The sequence below is a fragment of the Nanorana parkeri genome, unplaced genomic scaffold (genome assembly GCF_000935625.1).
Source record: "Nanorana parkeri isolate BGI_ZX_2015 unplaced genomic scaffold, ASM93562v1 scaffold500, whole genome shotgun sequence".
Classification (NCBI taxonomy): Eukaryota; Metazoa; Chordata; class Amphibia; order Anura; family Dicroglossidae; genus Nanorana; species Nanorana parkeri.
The window spans coordinates 632,002-652,947 of record NW_017306768.1 but is presented as its reverse complement, the minus strand read 5'-3'; the positions used below and the strand labels follow the sequence as shown (position 1 = coordinate 652,947).

Sequence of the window (20,946 nt, the reverse complement as noted above, 5' to 3'; positions counted from 1 at the left end):
ACACACACACACACACACACACACACACACACACACACACACACACTAGGTTGGACTTGATGGACATGTGTCTGTATTCAACCTCAAATACTATGTAACTATGTAAGAAAGCACCTTTATACAGATATAACAATACTTCTGTCCAGAGTACAACTTTAACACAATTATGCACCTTTGTACTCTTCACATAATCCAACCAAGCATTTACTAAATCTGCTGCAATCACTTCATCACTATTCAAAACCGACATTCCCCACATTTCAACTATTGCAGTCCTGATGACCTGAAACATAGTGCCTTTTCAGAAGCAACTAAACTGAATGGCACTCAGAAATTAAACTTTAAAACCAAACTGCAGGTTTTTTTTACAACGCAACATGAATGCAACATACACACCTGAAGTCCAAGTGAAGTCCCACACTTTTTTCCTTTATATTCCTGTAACGTCATATGATTTCTCAACAGATTTGTGCTTGAAAATGACAAATCACTTTTTTCTCCTAGAACTGTTTTTTTCTTTCCTCTCATTTAAGTGATCAATGGTGGCAGATTAAAAGCCACACTCATCTATACAAGAGTCAGCATGCAGACTTATTGAGGAAGTGTGTCTTACCAGGTCTGTTAGGCTCTATTCACACGTGGGATTAGGGAGTTTTGTGAATTCTAGCAGCAAGAATCTGTGGATTCCTGTGGCCAGAATGATAGCCGTGTGTGAATCACTGCTACTGCTCAGCCTACACAAAACAATGACTGGCTGATGGTGGCTGCAGATGCTCACGGCTGTCGGATTTAATCGGATACCACAAATTACCTGCAGTCAGGGACAGATGATCATTCCTGGAGTTCAGTCACCTACTGCCTTTTTATATCGTAAATAGCAAATAATTTCAACTAGTAGTTTTCTGTTATCACCTATTCCCACAAGGCCATAACTACAGCTGGTCATACACTGCTGACTCAGCCAAAATTCAAGCTGTGTGTGACCCTGTTGGCACCACTCTGTTTAACAACAGTTGATTTGCTAAATCAAGTTATGTTGTGCTAGCTGGGCCAAATAGTGACTGCAGTCATACGGCTACAGTCACTGTTCCGGCAGGTGTGGCAGTTCACCGTTTGTACAAGACTTGATTATGCCCTGAAGAAGGGATATTCCTGACAGATTAGCCTCCCTGGCGGTCTGATTCTTTTTTTTTTTACCTTTAAAATTCCCGCCGGTTCCGCCCCCTTACGTCGCGGACGCTCGCAAGGGACGGAACCCGGAAGATGGAGGACACAGCGGGGATCGTGGACAAGGTAAGAGACGGTAATCCAGAGTGTGGCTCGGGGTTACCGCTTATGGTACTGAAAATTAACCCCGATCCACACTCGGGAATACCGCCATGGAGGTTTGTGGGTGTATTTAAACATTATTTTGGGCTATACTCGTCTTGTACAACGAGTATAGCCCAAAACCTATGTTTTAACAGAAAAATTAGGGGGTCTTATACGCCCAGTCGCCTTATACGCCGGCACATCTTTTGCAACCCAGATACTACAATTATTTGTCTAGATACCGTATATACTCGAGTATAAGCCGAGATTTCCGTTCGGCTTATATTCGGGTCAATACTTTTTCCCAGTTTTTTTTGGTAAAATTAGGTACCTCGGCTTATATTCGGGACGGCTTATACTCGAGTATATACCGTACAAAAATTGATCTTTTAGCTTTGTAATGGCAGCAGCAGGTTGACAGAACTGGATATTCTGCTGGAACTATCTCACTTTAAGTCAAATTACTAGCAAGCATGAACATCCAAAATATCAGATTTGGTAGAACTGAAGATGTACTTGTTAAGCTATTATCTTTTCAGAATGAATCCACAGCTACTGTGATAATCCAACACTACACTATTTTTGAAAATAATGAGGCTAAACGCATACAAATAAGGAGTAAAAAAAAAAAAAAAGTATGTGTATATGTAAACTTTTGCCTGCCAGACAACTAATATGTTTATATAGCACCTGTCACTAAGGAGATTTCAGCTTTATGAGTTTGCCAATATACTTTGCAGAACTACATTACGGTTGGCGTGACTTTCGGAGAGTTGGCTATTAGTGTCTACTTCCTGTATTTTTTTCTAATCTTCATTCAGTGCAGTACAATAAAAGAAAAAAAGGTTGACAGGGAAGGAGTGGAAAGGCCAAGCATATATACCCGCCCCCTCCCCCGTCCGTTCCGCCAGTCAGCGCTGGCAGATCGGAGCGGGGAGAGGGGAATCTAGCCCCTCCCCCTGTCACGGCAGAGAGCCGTGACAGGATCGAGAGGTGAGCGAACCTGGTATGTGTTCGCTCACCTCCCGATCTACTGAGCCGACCTGTGACAGTCTCATTGTCACAGGTCGGCTAGAACTATGAGGTGAGTGGAAATCACTCATCTCATAGTTCTCCTTTAACGTACTTGGGATAATACGCTGCAATGTAGTGCAAAGGTTTGAAGAGGACTTTAGCATTTAAAGATGGGTAGAGAATTGGTTTTGAAAGACCGAAGGAGGTTAGAAGGAAGATAGATGAGCCAAATATTCACTAGAAAGTCAGGCTACCTGCTTATATGAAAGACAGATCGGGTAGAGAGGGATACTACAGGGTGTACACAGCCCTGGGCAGGGTTCTGTACCCCTATATTTCAGGCTGGGTTCACACCTAGGCGTATCGAATATGCGCGTTTGTCGCGCATTTCGTGCCGCACATTTTTAACCACGATTCGTGGGTAAAAAACTGCCGTGACAAACGCGCGTTTCCGAGGGCTACCTGGCTGTATCCCAATGGATACGCGCGGCAAAAACACCCCAAAGAAGCTCCTGTACTTCTTTTGGCGTAGCGCGTTCATACGGCCTGTAATACGCCCAGGTGTGAACCATACCCATAGGAAATAATGGGATTTCGGTGTTTGAGCGTTTTGCAGAGCGTAGGAACGCGCTACAAAACGCCCAGGTGTGAACGGGGCCTCAAGGTTTATATTTCAATTTTGACAAGAGAATACTTCTAAAATGCCCCTAGAGGAAAAAAAAATACATTTCAAACACCATATCCAAAAATATTTTTTGTTATTAGGGAACATTTACATTTGTGTTTACTTTTTTTGTTTTTGAATTTATTTTCTCAGCAGTTTTACTAGTTCTTTAAAATAACTGGGAAAAAAATTAACTGAAACACTAAAAAGAAGTGCTGATTTAATAAAATGTAGTGTATGAAGATCTGCTTACAATACACAGATAAGCAATTTACATCCCTACTATGCTGATAGGCTTTATGTCCAGAAAACAAATGCAGAAACAAGCATTTTAATTCTTTGACAGATTAAAAATTCAGCACATCTACCTGTTCAATGTGCAGATGGCAAAAGCTCTACATAATGATGCCTCATTTACAGAAAAGATGTAGCCTATATTTTTTCCCCCGAAAGCGGAAGGAAAGAAAAAAAAAAAAGGAATACGAAAAGCAAGCAGAAAAACTACTTGGAAGACTGAAAAAGCTGATGGACAAATCTACTGCTCTCTAAAATAGAATACTAAATATGCACCTGGTGTTTCTGCAAGACCCCACAGACAGTGCAAGGCAGAGTGCAGGAAAGGTAAAGTGCTGCTTTATAGACAGAAATAACAGAAAAATCAAATGCTCGAGATGAAAAATTCCTCTATGTTCAGTATTTACAGTTCAGATAAAAATAGGAAATCCACCAATTAAGGCCATATGGGCAGCAAAAAGGCTCCTGCGCTATTTTTTGAAACGCGCAAGATGCATTTTTTTTCTTGCGCGTTTAGAAATGCAGCGCAAAACCGTGGGGCTTGCCAGCTGTGTTTGAGGTGCCAATAGAAATGAATCGCATCGCAAGTGTGTTTCACATTCGTGCGAGTTTCCGCGATCGTAGACAAAAGAAAAATGCGAATCGTTGCAGGTTCTCGAAACACGCAGGTGTTAACCAGGCCTTAGAATGTTGTTTAGGGGCATAAAAACAAAATGCCCCAAATATGCATTCAGAGGAGCTTACTGGCATGATTTACATGTGTATGCACATAAATTCAATCTAGTGTCTAAAATAAATGAATATCCTAGTCAACAGAATTAGTTTACGTGCACACAACTCTAAGCGTCATGCATACTCGCGTGTAATTGCACAACAAAAACACAATGTTGGATTTTTCTGACAGTTTCTAGCAGAAAGATCCAATGTAGATGGGAGTATTTTCACATGCCTGTGTGCATGGGACCTTAGAGTTTAAAGTCAGATAGACACGTTCTGCCTGAAAAAAAAAAAAATAGAACAGATTACTCCATCAATGCTTAGGAGCGTTGACGGACAAAATCATACCCAGCTGTTTTCATTGTATTCGAACAGCAGCCACCGGGCCACTGTCAGAATACCAAAACGGAGCTAACAGCAATTGGCTGCCAGCTCCGTTTGACCAACAATTTTCCAACCGTCTCCTTTTATCAGCTGATTGAGGGATGCTGGACGAAAGGGTGCCGACAGCAGCACACACTGTGAATTTCGGTTGGTTTATTAGGAACCAGCTGAAATTAAGACCGTGTATACCCTATTCTATTCCTGTGTAGTAGGTAGACTTTGTATAACTAAGTTTGGCTGTTCCATCCTTTACATCCTTTGTCCATTCACTGACGCAAGGAGTCTGGGAAGCTACATGACCAAGTCTGACTTCCAGGGTCAATATTTCTATAAAATTATGCTACATGAATGGAAACCCGTGACAAATATAAAATAGGTGTTATTCCCAATGTGGCTGCAAAAGTAAAAATACACTTTAAGACTTTAGTTCTCAACTGGTGGGTCATGACCCCGTGTTCGGTGGGTCAACACATTCCTTTCACTTCTCTAGACCAGAGGCTCCTCTGCCTCCCCTTAGCGCAGCACTGTCAGTTCTCCCACCTAGCAGCCATTCAAAATATGCTGCCCGGCACCGAGTGTCAGCTTAAGGTGGGATAGGATGGGGCTATGGCCAGAAGGAAGCTGCATTCATACGTGCATTGCTTACAGCTCCCTCAGGTGTCCTGTAGAGGTGCCTGGACCGGAATGACGTCACATTCTGGCTCTTGGCACCTCTACAGGGCACGCAAGGGAGCTGTAAGCAATGCACACATGGATGAAACTCCGCCACAGCACAGCAGCCCACACTGGACCTTAGGCTGAGGATCCACTCCAGTTCTCGTAAGGTAGGGAGAATGGGTGGATCTTAAGAAAAAAAAAATGTTAAAAAGTACAATTTTGTTGGGTGTATGTGTGTGAGATTGTGTCTGTGGTTGTGTGTATGTATGTCAGTGTTTTTGAGGGCCTGTTCACATTAGTACAGTGCGTTAATCACACAGCCCTGTGCGATTAACGCACTGTACCATGCTATTGCACCTACCGTGCATTCTGGTGTGGGAGGCGTGTTGCGTTACCATTTATTTGAATGGTACTCCAAACTCCCCTCCCATCTACAGTTCGTACACCCGCACCGGAATGCGCGGTACCCTAATGCCGTGCGTTCCATTGCAGTGTGACTTGGGTCGCTACTTAATGACCAAGAACAAATGTGGGTCCTGAGGTTACAGAGGTTGAGAACCAATGCTTTAAGAAATTACTGCAGGTCAAATGTGTGAGACAAACCACACACTAAAACTAGCTATACTACCCACCCCTCCTCAGTTTAACCACTTGTACTACTTGATTTCATGTATTATCCTTTTTTTTTAGCCTTGGCAAAGATCTGATAAAAGAAACTGAGCCATAATAGCCTATCAAGAGCTATCGGGGGATTTAGGCAAGAGAGAAAAGAAATCAATTTTCAAGCAGTGGTTATTCAAGCGTTTTGCAAACAAGTAAACTAATGAAAAAAAACAAACGTTCAATTCCATGCATGCTGTGAAATATGCTTAAAAACAATAAGCATACTATATATATATATATATATATTCACAAAAGTGTATTTTAGACTTGAAATCAAAAATAGAAATAAGAGAAAAATACGTGTAAGCTCATGGATGTTAAATTATACCCACTATTCAAAAAAATGAAAGCAGATAAATAGCCGTTAAAACAGTAATACATTCAATTGCCCTATAAAGCAACCCCGCATTATGCAGGCTTTCGTCTACATTAGACAAATCAGATTGTTTACTAACCGGTCTTAGTACCAATCTCGCTCTACTTCTGGGCCGCTCAAATGTAAGCACTTAGCCCTGGTTCACAGCTAGGACTTTATGAGTTCAAAAAGCTCTTTTAACTGTCCAACACAAGAAATCCCATGATTTTCAATAGCCCTGGTACACACCTGAGCACAAAAACGGCAAATAGGAAAACGCCCGACGCCTGAAAAGATATAGGAGCTTCTTTGGCCAGTTAAAAGCACTTTTCCACCCAATAGACTTCATTGGAAATGCCCAAAAACGAACAAAAGCAAGTTGCACATTTTCATGAGCGTTTTTGCGTCTATACGCACGTTCTTCCATTGCCGACACCGGTTTATGCCAATCAAAACATGCTTCCTCATGTACCTGCGTTAAAACGTGCATACAAATGTGCACAACACGCTAATAACCGCATGCTGCTAACGCACGTACAAACGCGTAAAAACGGTGCCGCCTAGGTGTGAACCAAGGCTAAAAGGTTTCAGACGCCAGCACTGCGGTCAGGTCTTCATCTCCCTCTCCTGGCCATTTACAAAACAAAGCTTGGGGCTGTGTTTTGTGAATGGCCTGCGGGAGAGAGATGCGGAGACATGAACCACAGAGCTGGGGTCCAGCAGTCGGAAGTACAGGGGGAACAGTACTAAGTCTGGCATGTAAACATGATGGGGAGCGGCTTTTGCAGCAAAGAAATGTAGAACTGGTGTGACCTTGGCATGTTTATTGTGCCCGGAGATGAGCTTTAACGTTCCTAATAAAAACGATTTCCGATCAAATTTATGAGGTTGTCAAACATAAAAAATATCAACTCTTTACGGTATAATCTTGAAGAAATTCAACAATAAACCCTTTGGAATGACAGGAGTTTCCTGGAAGTACTGTGGGCTTTATAATATCCTCTCTAAAAGTGCTGCAAAAGGTTGTACATGTCCCAACAAGTATACCAAAAACAAATAAATTATATAGCTCTTAAAATAGTAAGCCTTTATATATGGAACTCTTTCTTGCTGTATGGACATGAATCTACAAGCCCTGAAACAAAAAGGCCTGCAAAACAAAGAGAATCACATATAACATAACTAAATATTTATGTATGAATACCAATATTTGCAAGTCATTTTTCTGATCAAATATCCTAAAGTGAGCCTACATTGGAGAACATTTACACATGCTGGCAATTTACATCATACCAGTCGCAGTTGCACAGCGCTGAGGACTTTCTCGGGGGGGATTGGTGGGGTATTATCTTTGCTAAGGAAGGGATAGTATGTGCTGCTACTCTGGAAGGCACTGAAGCAAACCTATTTTTTTGTCCTTTATGGGCAAAGCACAGTTTTGCTACAAACTGGTAGATGTCAGGCAGTAAAAACACCTGCCTACCCTCTGCAGTGCCTGGAACCAGTTATCACACACACACACACACACACACACACACACACACACACACACACTTGTATAGCCTTAGCGTGCCTAAATCTCATTCAAATCACCCTAGTATAGAACTAACAGTCCTCATCCAACTATTAACGTTTTTGTCGAGATAACAGCTTATTTTCCCAAATCAGGCAAATAAAGCAATGCATGACTTTGATTAGATGTGATAGAAAACACCTAAAACAACAAACACAAGGCCCTTATGTTAAAAGGAGAACTATGGCGGTACCCTAATGCCGCATAGTTCTCCTTAGGGTAACGGGAGGACACAAACTAGCGTCCTCCCGTCACCCTAAGCTCAGTATACCGCGAGCTACAGCTCGCAGTACTCCGAGACGCCGGAGCGGATCCCGACTTAGACGAAGGGATCCGCCCGGCTGCGTGAGTGACAGCTGGCTCTGCCTATCTAGAGGCAGAGCCAGCTGTACCCGCCCCCTCCCCCCGTCTGTTCCGGCAGTCAGCGCTGGAAGATCGGAGGGGGGAGAGGGGAATCCAGCCCCTCCCCCTGTCACGGCAGAGAGCCCCCTTGTCACAGCAGAGAGCCGTGACAGGATCGAGAGGTGAGCAAACCCGGTATGTGGTCACTCACATCCCGATCTACTGAGCCGACCTGTGACAGTCTCATTGTCACAGGTCGGCTAGAACTATGAGGTGAGTGAAAAGCACTCACCTCATAGTTCTCCTTTAACAATTACCAATATTTTTATTCATTGTTGGAAGGAATAAACACACTAGATGATAAATGCTGTTAAAACTTGGTGAATGGATTCACAGTAAAGCTTACCTAAAGACTGGTAAAGCTCTGTCATTTTGGGATGATCCCAGCAGGTTGTTTGCGACTCATGGCTAAAAGGGAAGGAAAACAAAGAGTTAGTACACTATGCACACATGGTCAATGGGCAGATTATGTATTGCATTTATAGGACAAGTCTAGGTTTAGTTAAAAAAAAAAAACTTGTTAACCCACCCTCCTTAGCATTCTAACCTAGACACATCCCCCAACCCAGATGTTACCTGCATACCTCTCCATAATCTGCTGCCTCCACCTGTGTTTATATTCATGGGTCAAAAAGAAAAACCCTTTATCTGTGCAGTAACTCACAGTCTTGAATGGAGCATACAGTCAAGGAGAGTTAAGCAAGCACCTCAGTGGTGGGATTCTAGCTTGAGGCCTAAAAACTTGTCCTTCAACCAATATGTCAGGTTCACTTTGTAAATGGGCAACTCTGTGCAAATGTGGATGGGGACTGTGCAATTTACAGTCACTGTGTTTTTAAAAGTGCATGTATTTCTAGACAACTAGGCAAAGCTGAAGGAACAACCAAAAAGTCCCCATACACCAACATAATGCACAATTACTCAAACAAAATCCTGTATATCCTCTTAAGTATTTGTAGCCAAGTACATTTATGTATTTGCTTTTCCAAACAGAAAGAAAAAGGAAACAAAAACAGAGCAAATAAAAAATTAGACCGGAAGTATAGTTTAAAAAAAAAAATGCTAGTAGGCAGAGTTTTTGATGTTAAAAGAGACCATGTATGCAACTTCTCCCCAAATAACTCCTTTGTCAGCTAATTTTGAGCAGTGTAGTGTACATCCCTGGCATCTGTAAGAGGAGCCGGATGATGGGCTCATGCAACGTCAGTATGCATACATCATTGGCTGCCCAATGGGGGAAAAAAAGAGAATACAATAAAAGGTGAAAGCAGCAGCAAAGATGGCAGCGGCAGAGAACGCAAAGCCATCGTAACTGGAGGAAAGCAAAATAATCTGCCAAAAGAGTGAAATACTTGCACATAAACGGCAAATATTCCCACCCCTACCCCACCCATTGAATTCCACAATAGTTTTTTTTTTTTTAAAAGCAACTGGTGAAGACCTAAATCTATTTAGCGAGAATATGAACTGTCAATATTTCACCACAAATCCTGACAACAATGCAGAAACCTTTATTCATCTTGAATGGATCTACAGATAACTGTTGCTCTAGAAGAATAAATACAGGATCAGAATGAATTTAATGGCACCACTAGGTAGAACATTTATTTTCCACAGGAGCCAGGACTGAAGTTTTATTAAAACTTCATAGTTTATTTTCCTCTCTGTAAGAGCCAATTACATAGCTATGTTTTTTCTTGGCCCTAAGTATAGAAATCTATCACCATGGGTCAGGCTATGTTTTGGTATTGTTTTAAAACAGTTATTACCTTTGAAAAATGAAGCCCTGAGGAGGATAAGCACAAAAAAACAAGTCTTACAAAATACAGCGTTAGAGCTCCTAACAACTTATATTTAGATGATAAAAATAGTTTGTACTGTATATTTTTCCTTATTTTCCCCAAAACATACACCTATTAAGTCACATATGCTACGCTTGCTTGATATGCTTAATGCTCAACTTCAGACAAAATGACAAAACGACTGGCTTTTCTCCCTTCCTGTCCATGTGATGTCCATGCAAGGAATGACAGATGCGATAGTAACATGGCAATAAAGACCTGAGAAGGCTCTAACCCTTGTCCGCTCTTTCCAAAAATAGAAAAAAAAAAAGGCAGGCTTACAAATAAAATGTATTTTGAAGCTATTCAAGCAAGGATAACCATTAAGGTTGTGAAATTGTTGAATCACAAAAACAGTATTAGTATCGTACCGCAAAAGTTGGATCCAAAACAGATTCCAGTATTATGGTACTGGTAGGCTAAATCACTAGTTGGCTTCTATATGAAGCTTCACAGAAGCTTCAATAGCAAGACTTCCTGGCAACAGTTTGTGTCACTATCCTCTAGCATCTTGGTTCTCAACTGGTGGGTCATGACCCAAGAGTGGGTCGCCACATACCTTCCACTTTTCTAGGTGAGAGTCTCCTCAACGTCCCCCTGGTGCAGCACGGGGAGGGGGAGAGGGAGGGGGAGAGAGAGAGACATTTTTCCTCTCTCAATTTTTGGTTTTTGAATAATACCACATGAACGCCAAGGTGGTCTAAAGAAATATGCAAGCTTTGTTAGGGGACATTAAGGGAATACATTTCTGTCGTTTCTGGAATCTTAGACAAAGTAAAAATGCTACCTAGAAAAAAAAAAGTTACCAACACAGCCGCCTTAGTGCTAGTAATCGGAGGTTATTAATGCTTTCGATTCAGCTCACTCTTGCACTCACAGAAGACACAGAAACACAAGCATTTTAATAACTTATTCTACAACCATATATGAAGGAAACGTCAAAAGGAAAATTGCATTTTGTTTGACAGTACATCTGGTGTGCGAGAGCCACTGTTGCCTGTGACTTTAGGTCTCACAAGATCTGGTGAGGTCACTGCTGTGCTGCTCATTATTCTCTTTGTTAGAGAAAGCTGTACCTGAGGGCCTGCAGTGCAAGGATATCCCTGCCACTTCTTCGCTCATTCTGTGGATCAGTACGTTCAACACCCCTCCTACTGCTTCTTGGTTATTAAAACACAACATCGGGGTAACTATGAGGAAGCAAAGCCCTGTGTTGCTACCAAGACGGCCTCCTGGACACAGAGAGTGCAGAACAAAGCATGATCAGTTATCAAGAATGGACTGCAGAGGCACTACTGAGGTCCTTTTTTTCCTCCGCGTACTTTGTTTGGCACAGCTTCTACAATTCAGTTCCTTCAATTCAGTTCCTATTTTGAGCCTGAGGATTCACTAAGCCCTTGTTCACACCACAATGCATGCACTGGTATGCAGTGCATTTGTGTAGTCCAATGGGCTTCCCAAAGTGCAACAATCCCGCCAAGGCGATGGTAGCTGGGCGGCACCAACACACATGGTATTTCAGTACCATGCATTTTGATGTGCTACAATACAAATGCTTTGGCATGCACGCTTAGCGTGCCACCAAGAATGAATGCACCACAGCACATCTGAAAAATGTATGCATTTTGTGCGCTGAGGGAAAGTGCACAGTTTTGTACAAATTCCCCCTGTGCGCAGGTGAGAACAGTGGATTATTGCACATCTAGTCCAAGTCTAAATGCAAATTTGAAAGAATCAATAAGCTATATCAACCAACCAGTAATCTAATTACATTGGTCTTACCAATGTTGTCAAATAGGGACCCATTACATACTAACCCCTTGCATTATAACAAAACCACAAAGAGCACTCAGTTTGAGCAAACAATTAACTACATTTAAGATTGGAATCAATTTAGATTTAACTTTTTTTTTTTTTTTTTACTGCATTTATAATACTCAGATTTTAATAGAGGCAGATGTCAACAAGGGGGCAAATCTCATGCTCAAACAATTATCTAACATGGAGTTGAGCCCTCTTTAACAGTACAGTTATTGTGCACAACAGTATCAATACATCATGAGACAAATAGCCTTCACCTACAGACACTAAAATCTACAAAACACATAGAAAGGACATTTAATCCTTTGTATGCTACAGACACACAAAGTACAGATGGAATTGTCAGAAAGTAAAACTGTATCTGCAAATCGTAGACACTAAGCAAAAGACCCACCAAGTGGTTTTAAAATGGTTATTTAAATCGAGTTAAAAAGGACTAAACTTGAATACCAAACTTCTGTTGCAGAGACAAAACACCAACAAAACACTTGTAATATTCCCTAAACTACAGTGACAAAAGAAATATAAAATATGAATGAAATGGAGATGTCGGAAGAAATAACTTCCAAATTATTATTTTTTATCATCTTTACATGGGCTTTCAACAGAAAATGGCATGCATATCAAATTGAAACACAAAAGAAGAAAGGAAACCATTGTACTGGGTATAGAATAGGGAACAGGATTATCTACATCAGGGGCGCCCACAATTTTCCGTCTAGAGATCTACTTTTCAAATGACGAGCTCAATGAGATCTAACAAAGAAAAAACACTTGCATTCAGGGGCGGGGGGTGCACTGAAGTCAATGGCACCGCAGCCAGGCCCCTCGCCCACAGTGCGATCACCTGCACCCGGAACCCAGGCACATTAGTGCCTGCGTTCCGGTCCAGTGCGATCTGCAAAAATGCTGCAAGCACTATTTTTGCAGATCACACTGGACCGGAATGCAGGCACTAATGTGCCTGCGTTCCGGGTGCGGGTGATCAAACTGGATCGGGTGCGGGCGATCAAACTATTTACAAACACCGGAGTGATCAGCTGATCGCCCCAGTGTTTGTTCTGCACAGAGGATTGGTACATGTCATTGATATGCACCGATCCTCTGCCGCTCGGCCATGCACAGAGGGGGGCTGCAACTTCTCTTCTGGATCTCCCCTCCTCTCCCGGGCAGAGGCAGCGGGAGATCCGAGGAGAAGAGAAAGAAACACTTCAGCCGCCTGGGGCGCGGGACGGAGCCGCTGTAACAGTAGCACAGCAGCATGTGCAGCGAGGAGAGAGAGCCGCCGGCTGTCAGATCCAAGCCGAGCGGCTCTCTCTCTCCTCACTGCTCGGCGTGCTGCAGTGATAGCGGCTCCGCCCCCCGCGGCCGACTGCAGCTTCACTTTTCTTCGGATCCCCGCTGCATACAGATGGGGGAGAGCAGCGGGGATCCAAAGAAGACAGGACGTCGCAATCTACCAGTGATCGCTACGCGATCGACTGGTAGATCGCGATCAACCTTATGGGCACCCCTGATCTACATAGACTACTTTTACTTCTGGTGCACTGTGATGGCAAAATCTCTGCTATTTAGCTCCTAAGGACTGAGTCTTCTGGATCAGGCTACCAAATGGAGAAGTAATTTGAAAAACCACACTTTACTTGTCAACCATAAAAAAAGTCTGGACTTTTGACATCCAGGATTCTGGTTTGTGAAGACAGGTGCCAAGAAAAGGACACTAACAGAACAGGTATCCAAACATCTGTCTGGTCAGGTTTCTATGCAATTATTTGTAAAACATAGATAACCCACTTAACAAAATGTGTAAAACTGCATTACACATCCAAAATTTGCCACTTAGGTACCCTGCACATTTTGAGTAAATGATAGTAATAAGAGCGAAAGGTCATCCCGGCTAAACCAACAACATGCAAAACAAAACAAAAAAATAATAAAATCAACCGAAACCATCAAATCAATGTTTTTATTATGATGTGCATGGCCAGCATTGGTATCTTAAGACAAAAAAAAAAGAGTTATATCAATAGGTGATTTCAATAATGACCTACCCAAACTGTGCTTACTGAAACTGTATGCAAATATATACACACACCAACAAAAACAGTATGTGTGTGTGCGTGTAAACAACACCAAGTCCTACTTTTCTGTCTTTACACGATATTTCTGCCTTTTGACAAACGTAATTCCTGCTCCTGTGAGAGGTCATGATTAATGGGTTGGAAGAGGTATATTTAACTGTGTGTTTAGCTGACTCCATTAGAGACCACCATGAGATCAGTGTGATGCAATTAAATGACATACAATCTTACAGCCAAATTGCTCTTGTAGTCTTTATAGTAAACCTATCATTTTGGTTACCTAGTCAACTTAGCACTAGAAGATTAGATTTGTATAGAGTGATGAGGAGTTAGTGAGATTAATGGTCTATAAAAATTGTCCTGATCATCGATGTGACCAGGAATGAAAGTGAGGGTAATCCAAAATTCTGAGTTGCCACCAGAAAATGAATAGAGTGGAAATTATCAAATAGAGACACTTGTTTCAGTGACAACTATCTTATAGGCGAATTGTACTACATTGGAAAGATATCCTCACACATCCTGCTGAGTCCTTGGGACTGGAAGGGAATGAAACTCACCCTAACCAGACACAATGGCAAAAAAAAATTACAGTGTAATAATCGGCTAACTAATCGATTTTGAAAATAATCGTTAGCTGCAGTTCTAGTTTTAACCCTCCCCTAATTTATCCTTTCCCTTCCTACACTGCATAACTGGCACATCAGAATGATGGTCAACCTTAATGGCCAATAATTAGATGTGGGAGGGCACTTGCACATTAGAGCACTCTAGATTTTGGGGGGCCTAGGGTACTTAATCAACCGCCTGAAGATTGGTTCAGATGCCTGCTATACACTTCAGGTATTAGCGGTTTGGGATCACAACTACTATGAAAATCTTCTTGCTCTAAAACACACCTTAGCAGTGCTATAATATTTTTTTCATGCACTCCGTTTCTTATCCATGTCCATTTGGGTTTGCTGTTATAGGAACAAAAAAAAAAAACCACACCTCCCTCTATGATATGATGTCCGTTTGATACTTCCATTTTCTCCTGGCTCACATGGCAGACATAACCGTTGCAATTGCAACTGCAGAAAAGGAAGCATCTTGAAGCAAAAGCATTCACTACACCACAGGCTCTGAAATGCAAAAGGCAAAGAGCCCAGCATCTGTCCAAGATGACTGGATTGTATGGGTGACCGGTAAACTTGTGGGATAATAGTAGAATGTTACCATGTGTTCGGTTAGACAAATATCCCTCATTCTTGCAGTATTGTCTGTTTCCATTACAATCAATGGAAATCTATACAAGGTAGTTATACAACATAAAGAGTAACTGATAACCTACACTATGTCATCAAAGATGTAGTAAAAGAACAGCTAAGATACCTTACAGATGAAGTGGACTTACATGATTGTAGTCCTTTAAAAAGAAATGTATTTAACAAGACATGACAGAAGAAATTGGATGGCCCCTTTTTATTCCATCAAGTTTTACACTCATTGGGAGATATTTAACAACTCAACAACATCCAATCTGACATTACCCAATAAAAGTATAAATCGGTAGACTGGAAAAAAAAAAAAAACCTTGTTCATAAACTTTAGCTTCAAGTAATATACTTGAGTACTACTAGCCATAGCGGAATGAAAACATACAACAGTTAATAAATAAGATGTTGAGATAGAAATCCAGTACATCTGCTGGTTACATGCAGACAAGGGTCACTTTGGATGCTGCTGACAACCTGCACATGCAAGGGCTGCAGCTGACCTTCCTTCCATAGACATCATTCTGGCAGAATGGAAAACATGCAACAATGCTGACAAGCGAAAGGCTGCATCAGGGCATAAATTCAGCTCTCAAACAGTTGTTTCTATTGTTCCCCATATTGATCAGTTGTGGAGATCCGTGATGATGGCCAAATCTGACACAGATTAGGCTGCCCAATGCCAAGAAGATGTCCATCTGCAGTAAATTCTAGAGTATTTCACTTGGCAAAACTCCTACTGTACTAATTAACAAGAATTTAAATTGACTAAAAAAAATAAAAAATATTCAGGATGAACTACGCTGAACCGCACAAACATGTCATAGAAAGACAATTACACTTCCTTAGAAAAGAGTGGCTGGTGGCTGGCGCAGCGAGGTAATAGGGTTCTTCAGCTGCTACCGAATTTGTAAGAGGCTAGTGACTGATAACACAGAGGGCAGATTTTCCATGGTACTTTATATGCACGACACAAGAAGGCTGCAGCTATTCCACTTCTGCTCTGAAAAGTACTGCCGCTTCTCCCTGCACTCTTTGAGCCTGGAAAGTTATCATTAATTCCAAACACAATCTTGCAGCTTAAGAAAAGGTTAGACTCCAGTGAGACTTCCTTTCCTAAGCTGCTCTGCCATTTGCAAAGGCCATTTAATTGTTAGCTTTGGGACTCTAAGGTGGGTTAGGCTAGGATTTAGGGAAGGGCTTGTTGTATGAACCCTATAAAATAAAATGCCTGTTCAGCATCTCTCGACATCCTCCACAGCACCTTGTAATACTGACAATCCTTAATTGGGACTTGAAAAGAAGGGGGCAATCACAGCGATTTGGACGAAGCAGGAGACAAAAAATAAATAAAAATAATATGTTTGATCTGGAGATCAAACTGCAAAAGGATTATTCCTTTTCTTAGTCATTTATTAAAGTGATGTGCCTAAATGGATTAAAATATCTAGAATCCTATTTTGAAGCCTGATAAGCAAGTCAACGTGCACCTGCAGACACAGTCACATTACAAGCAAAGACAGAGAAGAAAAAAAAAAAGGGATTTAAAAAACACCAGCAGGTTGAAATCAGACTGTGAAATTGGTGGAGATGGAATTCACAAACAATAGGATCAAAAAAAAGTATATACTGACAGCAAGCGCAGCTTGTGTTCTGTTAAATCAAGAGTGCATTTTGCAGTCTTTAAAATCTAGGAGTTCCAGCTTGCCATATGCACAGATTTCAGATGAAACATTAAACAGCTATCACAGCTCACATCTAGAATGCATTCAACAGGCTTTTCATGGTCAACACATACAGATCTTTCAGGAAAATGTTAAATCTTTGAAGTCCTTGTTGTCATCCCCGCACTCCATCAAAGAATGGTTTATACTATGCTTTAGTATATTTACTGGTATGGTGATGCTAATGTAATGCACCAACCAAATTAGATGCCAGATTTTTGTAGTTATAGTCACAGCTGGACAACTACTAGGAACCAAAAAGCCAATATTCCTTGAATAATACAACTGTTGACTTTTGTGAGCCTTTTTATTCATTGCCAGAAAAAGCTTTTGTTCCTGGATACCTAAAACAACTGGCTACTTGAAGGTAATAAGTGGTTTTGAATTCTACATTTGAACTTCAGCTTCCTCATTAACCACCAAATTGGAAAAAAAAAAAAAGAACCTATGCTCTTTTGGAGTATATACTAGTATGTGTGACATTTGAAAAGCAAAGATATTGCTCATATTAACTGAAATGTGTTTTAAAATGACAGTCTGGATAAATAAATCACCGCTGTCGAAAAATTTACGGGCTTGTTCACACCAAATCCAGCCAAGATCTGCATGATTTTCTGCACATGCAGTGCAGTGTGTTTTGCCGCATTTTTGCAGCGTTCCGGGACATTTTTTTGCCTAAACTGGGCTTTCAATGCGTTCCAGGGTGTTTGCATACGTTTTGATGCGTTCCACAGCAGAAAAAAATAGCGCATGCTGCAGTTTTTCCACATGCTCTGGAAATGAACGCTCTGGTGTGAACTAGAGCCCAAAATACCATTGGAATACATTGGATGCAGTTTTGATGCATTCTGTAACTGCTCTACATCTGCGCCGCACTTGGTGTGAACAAGCCCTTAATGATGCTTTTTGAGAGAATGGGTTGCAATTGGCGGAATACATCACAGGCCTGCATGTAGACTTGCCCCAGGACTACACCTCCTGGTATTCATAAAGTTAGCACAAACTTACAATATTGTAAAGGAATCCCTGTGCAATTTCCTATTGATTTACCAACAACTCTGTTAAACGAGGAACTACCTAAGCAACCTATGCAATTTATATCCAGTTAGGTAGAGTCTAGCACCGTGTTGTCATCGATAAATGGAAAAAAGAGAACATGCAATGTCATTGTAAAATGTCCAGTCACCTTATCATGTAATCAAAGATCAGGGCCACCATGAAGGCTGACTTGCACCTCCTACAACTCTGTTCACACAGTCAAAAGATGACAAAAGAGATGACACAAATTACTTAATTACTGTAATTTGTGTTAAGGCTTTTCCCCATAGTTCTCCTTAGGGTAACGGGAGGACACAAACTAGCATCCTCCCATCACCCTAGGCTCAGTATACCGTGAGCTGTAGCTCGCAGTATACTGAGACGCCGCAGCTGAAGCGGATCCCGACAATTATGCCGGGATCCGCCCAGCTGCGTGACTGACAGCTGGCTCTGCCTATCTACAGCAGAGCCAGCTGTACCCGCCCCCTCCCCTGTCCGTACTGCCAGTCAGCGCTGGCGGATCGGAGAGGGGAATCCAGCACCTCACCTGTCACGCGACAGGATCGAAAGGTGAGCAATCTACTGAGCCGACCTGTGACAGTCTCTTTGTCACAGGTCGGCTAGAACTATGAGGTGAGTGAAAAGCACTCACCTCATAGTTCTCCTTTAATCATGAGTACGCAAGGTGGCTATTAAGAGTGTGGTGTCCCACCAGCAACATACACTATATTGCCAAAATTATTGGGACACCCGTCCAAATTTTATACAATGGTGTATAAAATCAAGCACAGGCATGCAGACTGCTTCTACAAACATTTGTGAAAGAATGGGTCACTCTCAGGAGCTCAAGTGATTTCAAGCGTGGTACCGTGATAGATTGGACCTGTGCAATAAGTCCATCTGTGAAATTTTCTTGCTACTAAATATTCCACGGCCGGTGGCATTATAACAAAGTGGAGGCAACTGGGAACAACAGCAACTCAGCCACAAAGTTAAGTCGACAACTGTCTACAGAGTCAATAGCTAAAGATCTCCAAACTTCATGTGCCCTTCCGATTAGTACAACAGTGCATAGAGAGCTTCATAGAATGTGTTTCCATAGCCGAGCAGCTGCATTCAAGCCTTACATCACCGAGTGCAATGCAAAGCATGCAGTGGTGAAAAGCACGCCACCACTGGACTCTAAAGAAGTGGAGACGTGTTCTCTGAAATTACGAATCACGCTCCTCTGTCTCCAGTCTGATGGACGTGTCTGGGTTTGGCGGTTGCCAGGAGAACGGTACTTGCCTGACTGCATTGTGCCAAGTGTACAGTTTGGTGGAGGGGAGATTATGGTGTGGGGTTGTTTTTCAGGGGTTGTGCTGGGCCCCTTAGTTTCAGTGAAGGGAAGTCTTAAGGCATCAGCATACCAAGACATTTTGGACAATTTCATGCTCCCAACTTTGTGGTGAACAGTTTGGGAATGGCCGCTCTCTTTTCCAACATGAATGCGCACCAGTGCACAAAGCAAGGTCCATAAAGACATGGATGAGCGAGTTTGGGGTGGAGGAACTTGACTGGCCTGCACAGAGTCCTGACCTCAACCCTATAGAACACCTTTAGGATGAATTAGAGCGGAGACTGCGAGCCAGGCCTTCTCGTCCAACATCAGTAGCTGACCTCACAAATGCGCTTCTGGAAGAATGGTCAAACATTCCCATAGACACACACTTAAACCTTGTGGACAGCCTTCCCAGAAGAGTTGAAGCTGTTATAGATGCAAAGGGTGGGCCAACTCAATATTGAACCCTACAGACAAAGACTGGGATGCCATTAAAGTTCATGTGCATGTACAGGCAGGCGTCCCACTATGTTTGGCAATATAGTGTATATACAGCCATTAACAGTGGTGCTGGGCACAGAGGAGCCAACTGCATGCTCTTTGGAAAAAAGAAAGCTACTCCTACAGTTTGTGAAATAATTTTACAGTAAAACATTTAAATTGTTTATTTCAGCCAATCATTATTTTTGCACATTAGTTTACATTTAAGCAATAGAAACCTCCTAATGTTTCAGCCTGCTTGAAGATCTCATTGATTAATGCAGCAGATTTTCTTTGAATAAAAAAAAAAAGAAGAGGTTGCCGTTGGTCATTCAGTACCCATATTCTAAGACTTTCAAGTAATCAAAATCATAAGAAGCTGAAAGTGTTTTGCTCAATAGGTGCTAAACCAAGATAAACGTTCCAAAGTACATTAGCGAACACTCTTCATTGTTTGTTGTACTCCAATAAACATACTGGTCTGGAATTAAATCGTTTATCAAAGAACCAATCATTTACACACAAAGATTTACAGTTCAAAATAGCGGTACACTGCCTCTGAACTTGCTCCACACCGTAAATTTAATTAGGACCCCACACAACGGTTATATCTGAACGGCTAAGAATGCAACCAACATAAAGACTTCTGGAAAACATACTACACGGCAGGAATGGGTCCACCAACACATGAGTCAAAAGTCAAAATGATAGTGACAGAATCATCAAGGTAAACGTTTACATGGAAATAGCATAATATTGTTCTTCAGTAACCAGGTAAATAATCATTTATCAGTATAGTCACAGCCAGTTAGAAAACATACAAACTATTACAGCAAGCTGCACATGAATCCTGGCACAGAATTTGTGCCGCTGTATTTCTTGGGGCAGAAATGAGGAAGCCACAACTGCAGACTTGTTTTTGATAATACTTGCTTCGGGGCTGAAATCCTGATCCTGGTTTCATCCTGGAGGCAAGTATATTTGGCATCCCAACATCTGATATGCACAAGATTGTTTTAAGTCAGTGAATCATCTAAGTCAGTGTTCCCCAACCCCCGGTCCGCGGACCGGTACCGTATACCAAACGGTACCGGCCGCACAGTCTCAGTGCGGTCCGGTCCTGCAATATGGGGCAGTGCAGGGTCCCGGTGAGAACACCGGGGCCCCACACTGCCGACGGGCTTCACAGTGAGGGGGCGGGTCCTGTGACTCACCTCCCCTCCCGGCCGCGTCCATGGTAACAGGAGGCGGGAGGGGAGGTGAGTCACAGGAGGCGTGTGTGTGTCACATGCCCCGCCCCCTGCAGTGCACACATCAAAACTCCCTGGCTGGGTAAGTCAGAGCGCCGGC

General features: G+C 42.1%; 1 protein-coding gene across 3 annotated transcripts in view; it reads right to left on the bottom strand.

Annotated features, from left to right (window-relative positions):
• The window catches only part of LOC108790770 (dystrophin-like), a 505,563-nt gene that overhangs the window by 149,446 nt on the left and 335,171 nt on the right, over positions 1 to 20,946 (bottom strand). For all 3 annotated transcript variants that reach the window (XM_018561111.1, XM_018561113.1, XM_018561114.1), the window contains one exon: positions 8,381 to 8,442. In XM_018561111.1, coding sequence (XP_018416613.1) covers positions 8,381 to 8,442 — 62 coding nt within the window. The remainder of the gene's footprint in view (positions 1 to 8,380; positions 8,443 to 20,946) is intronic.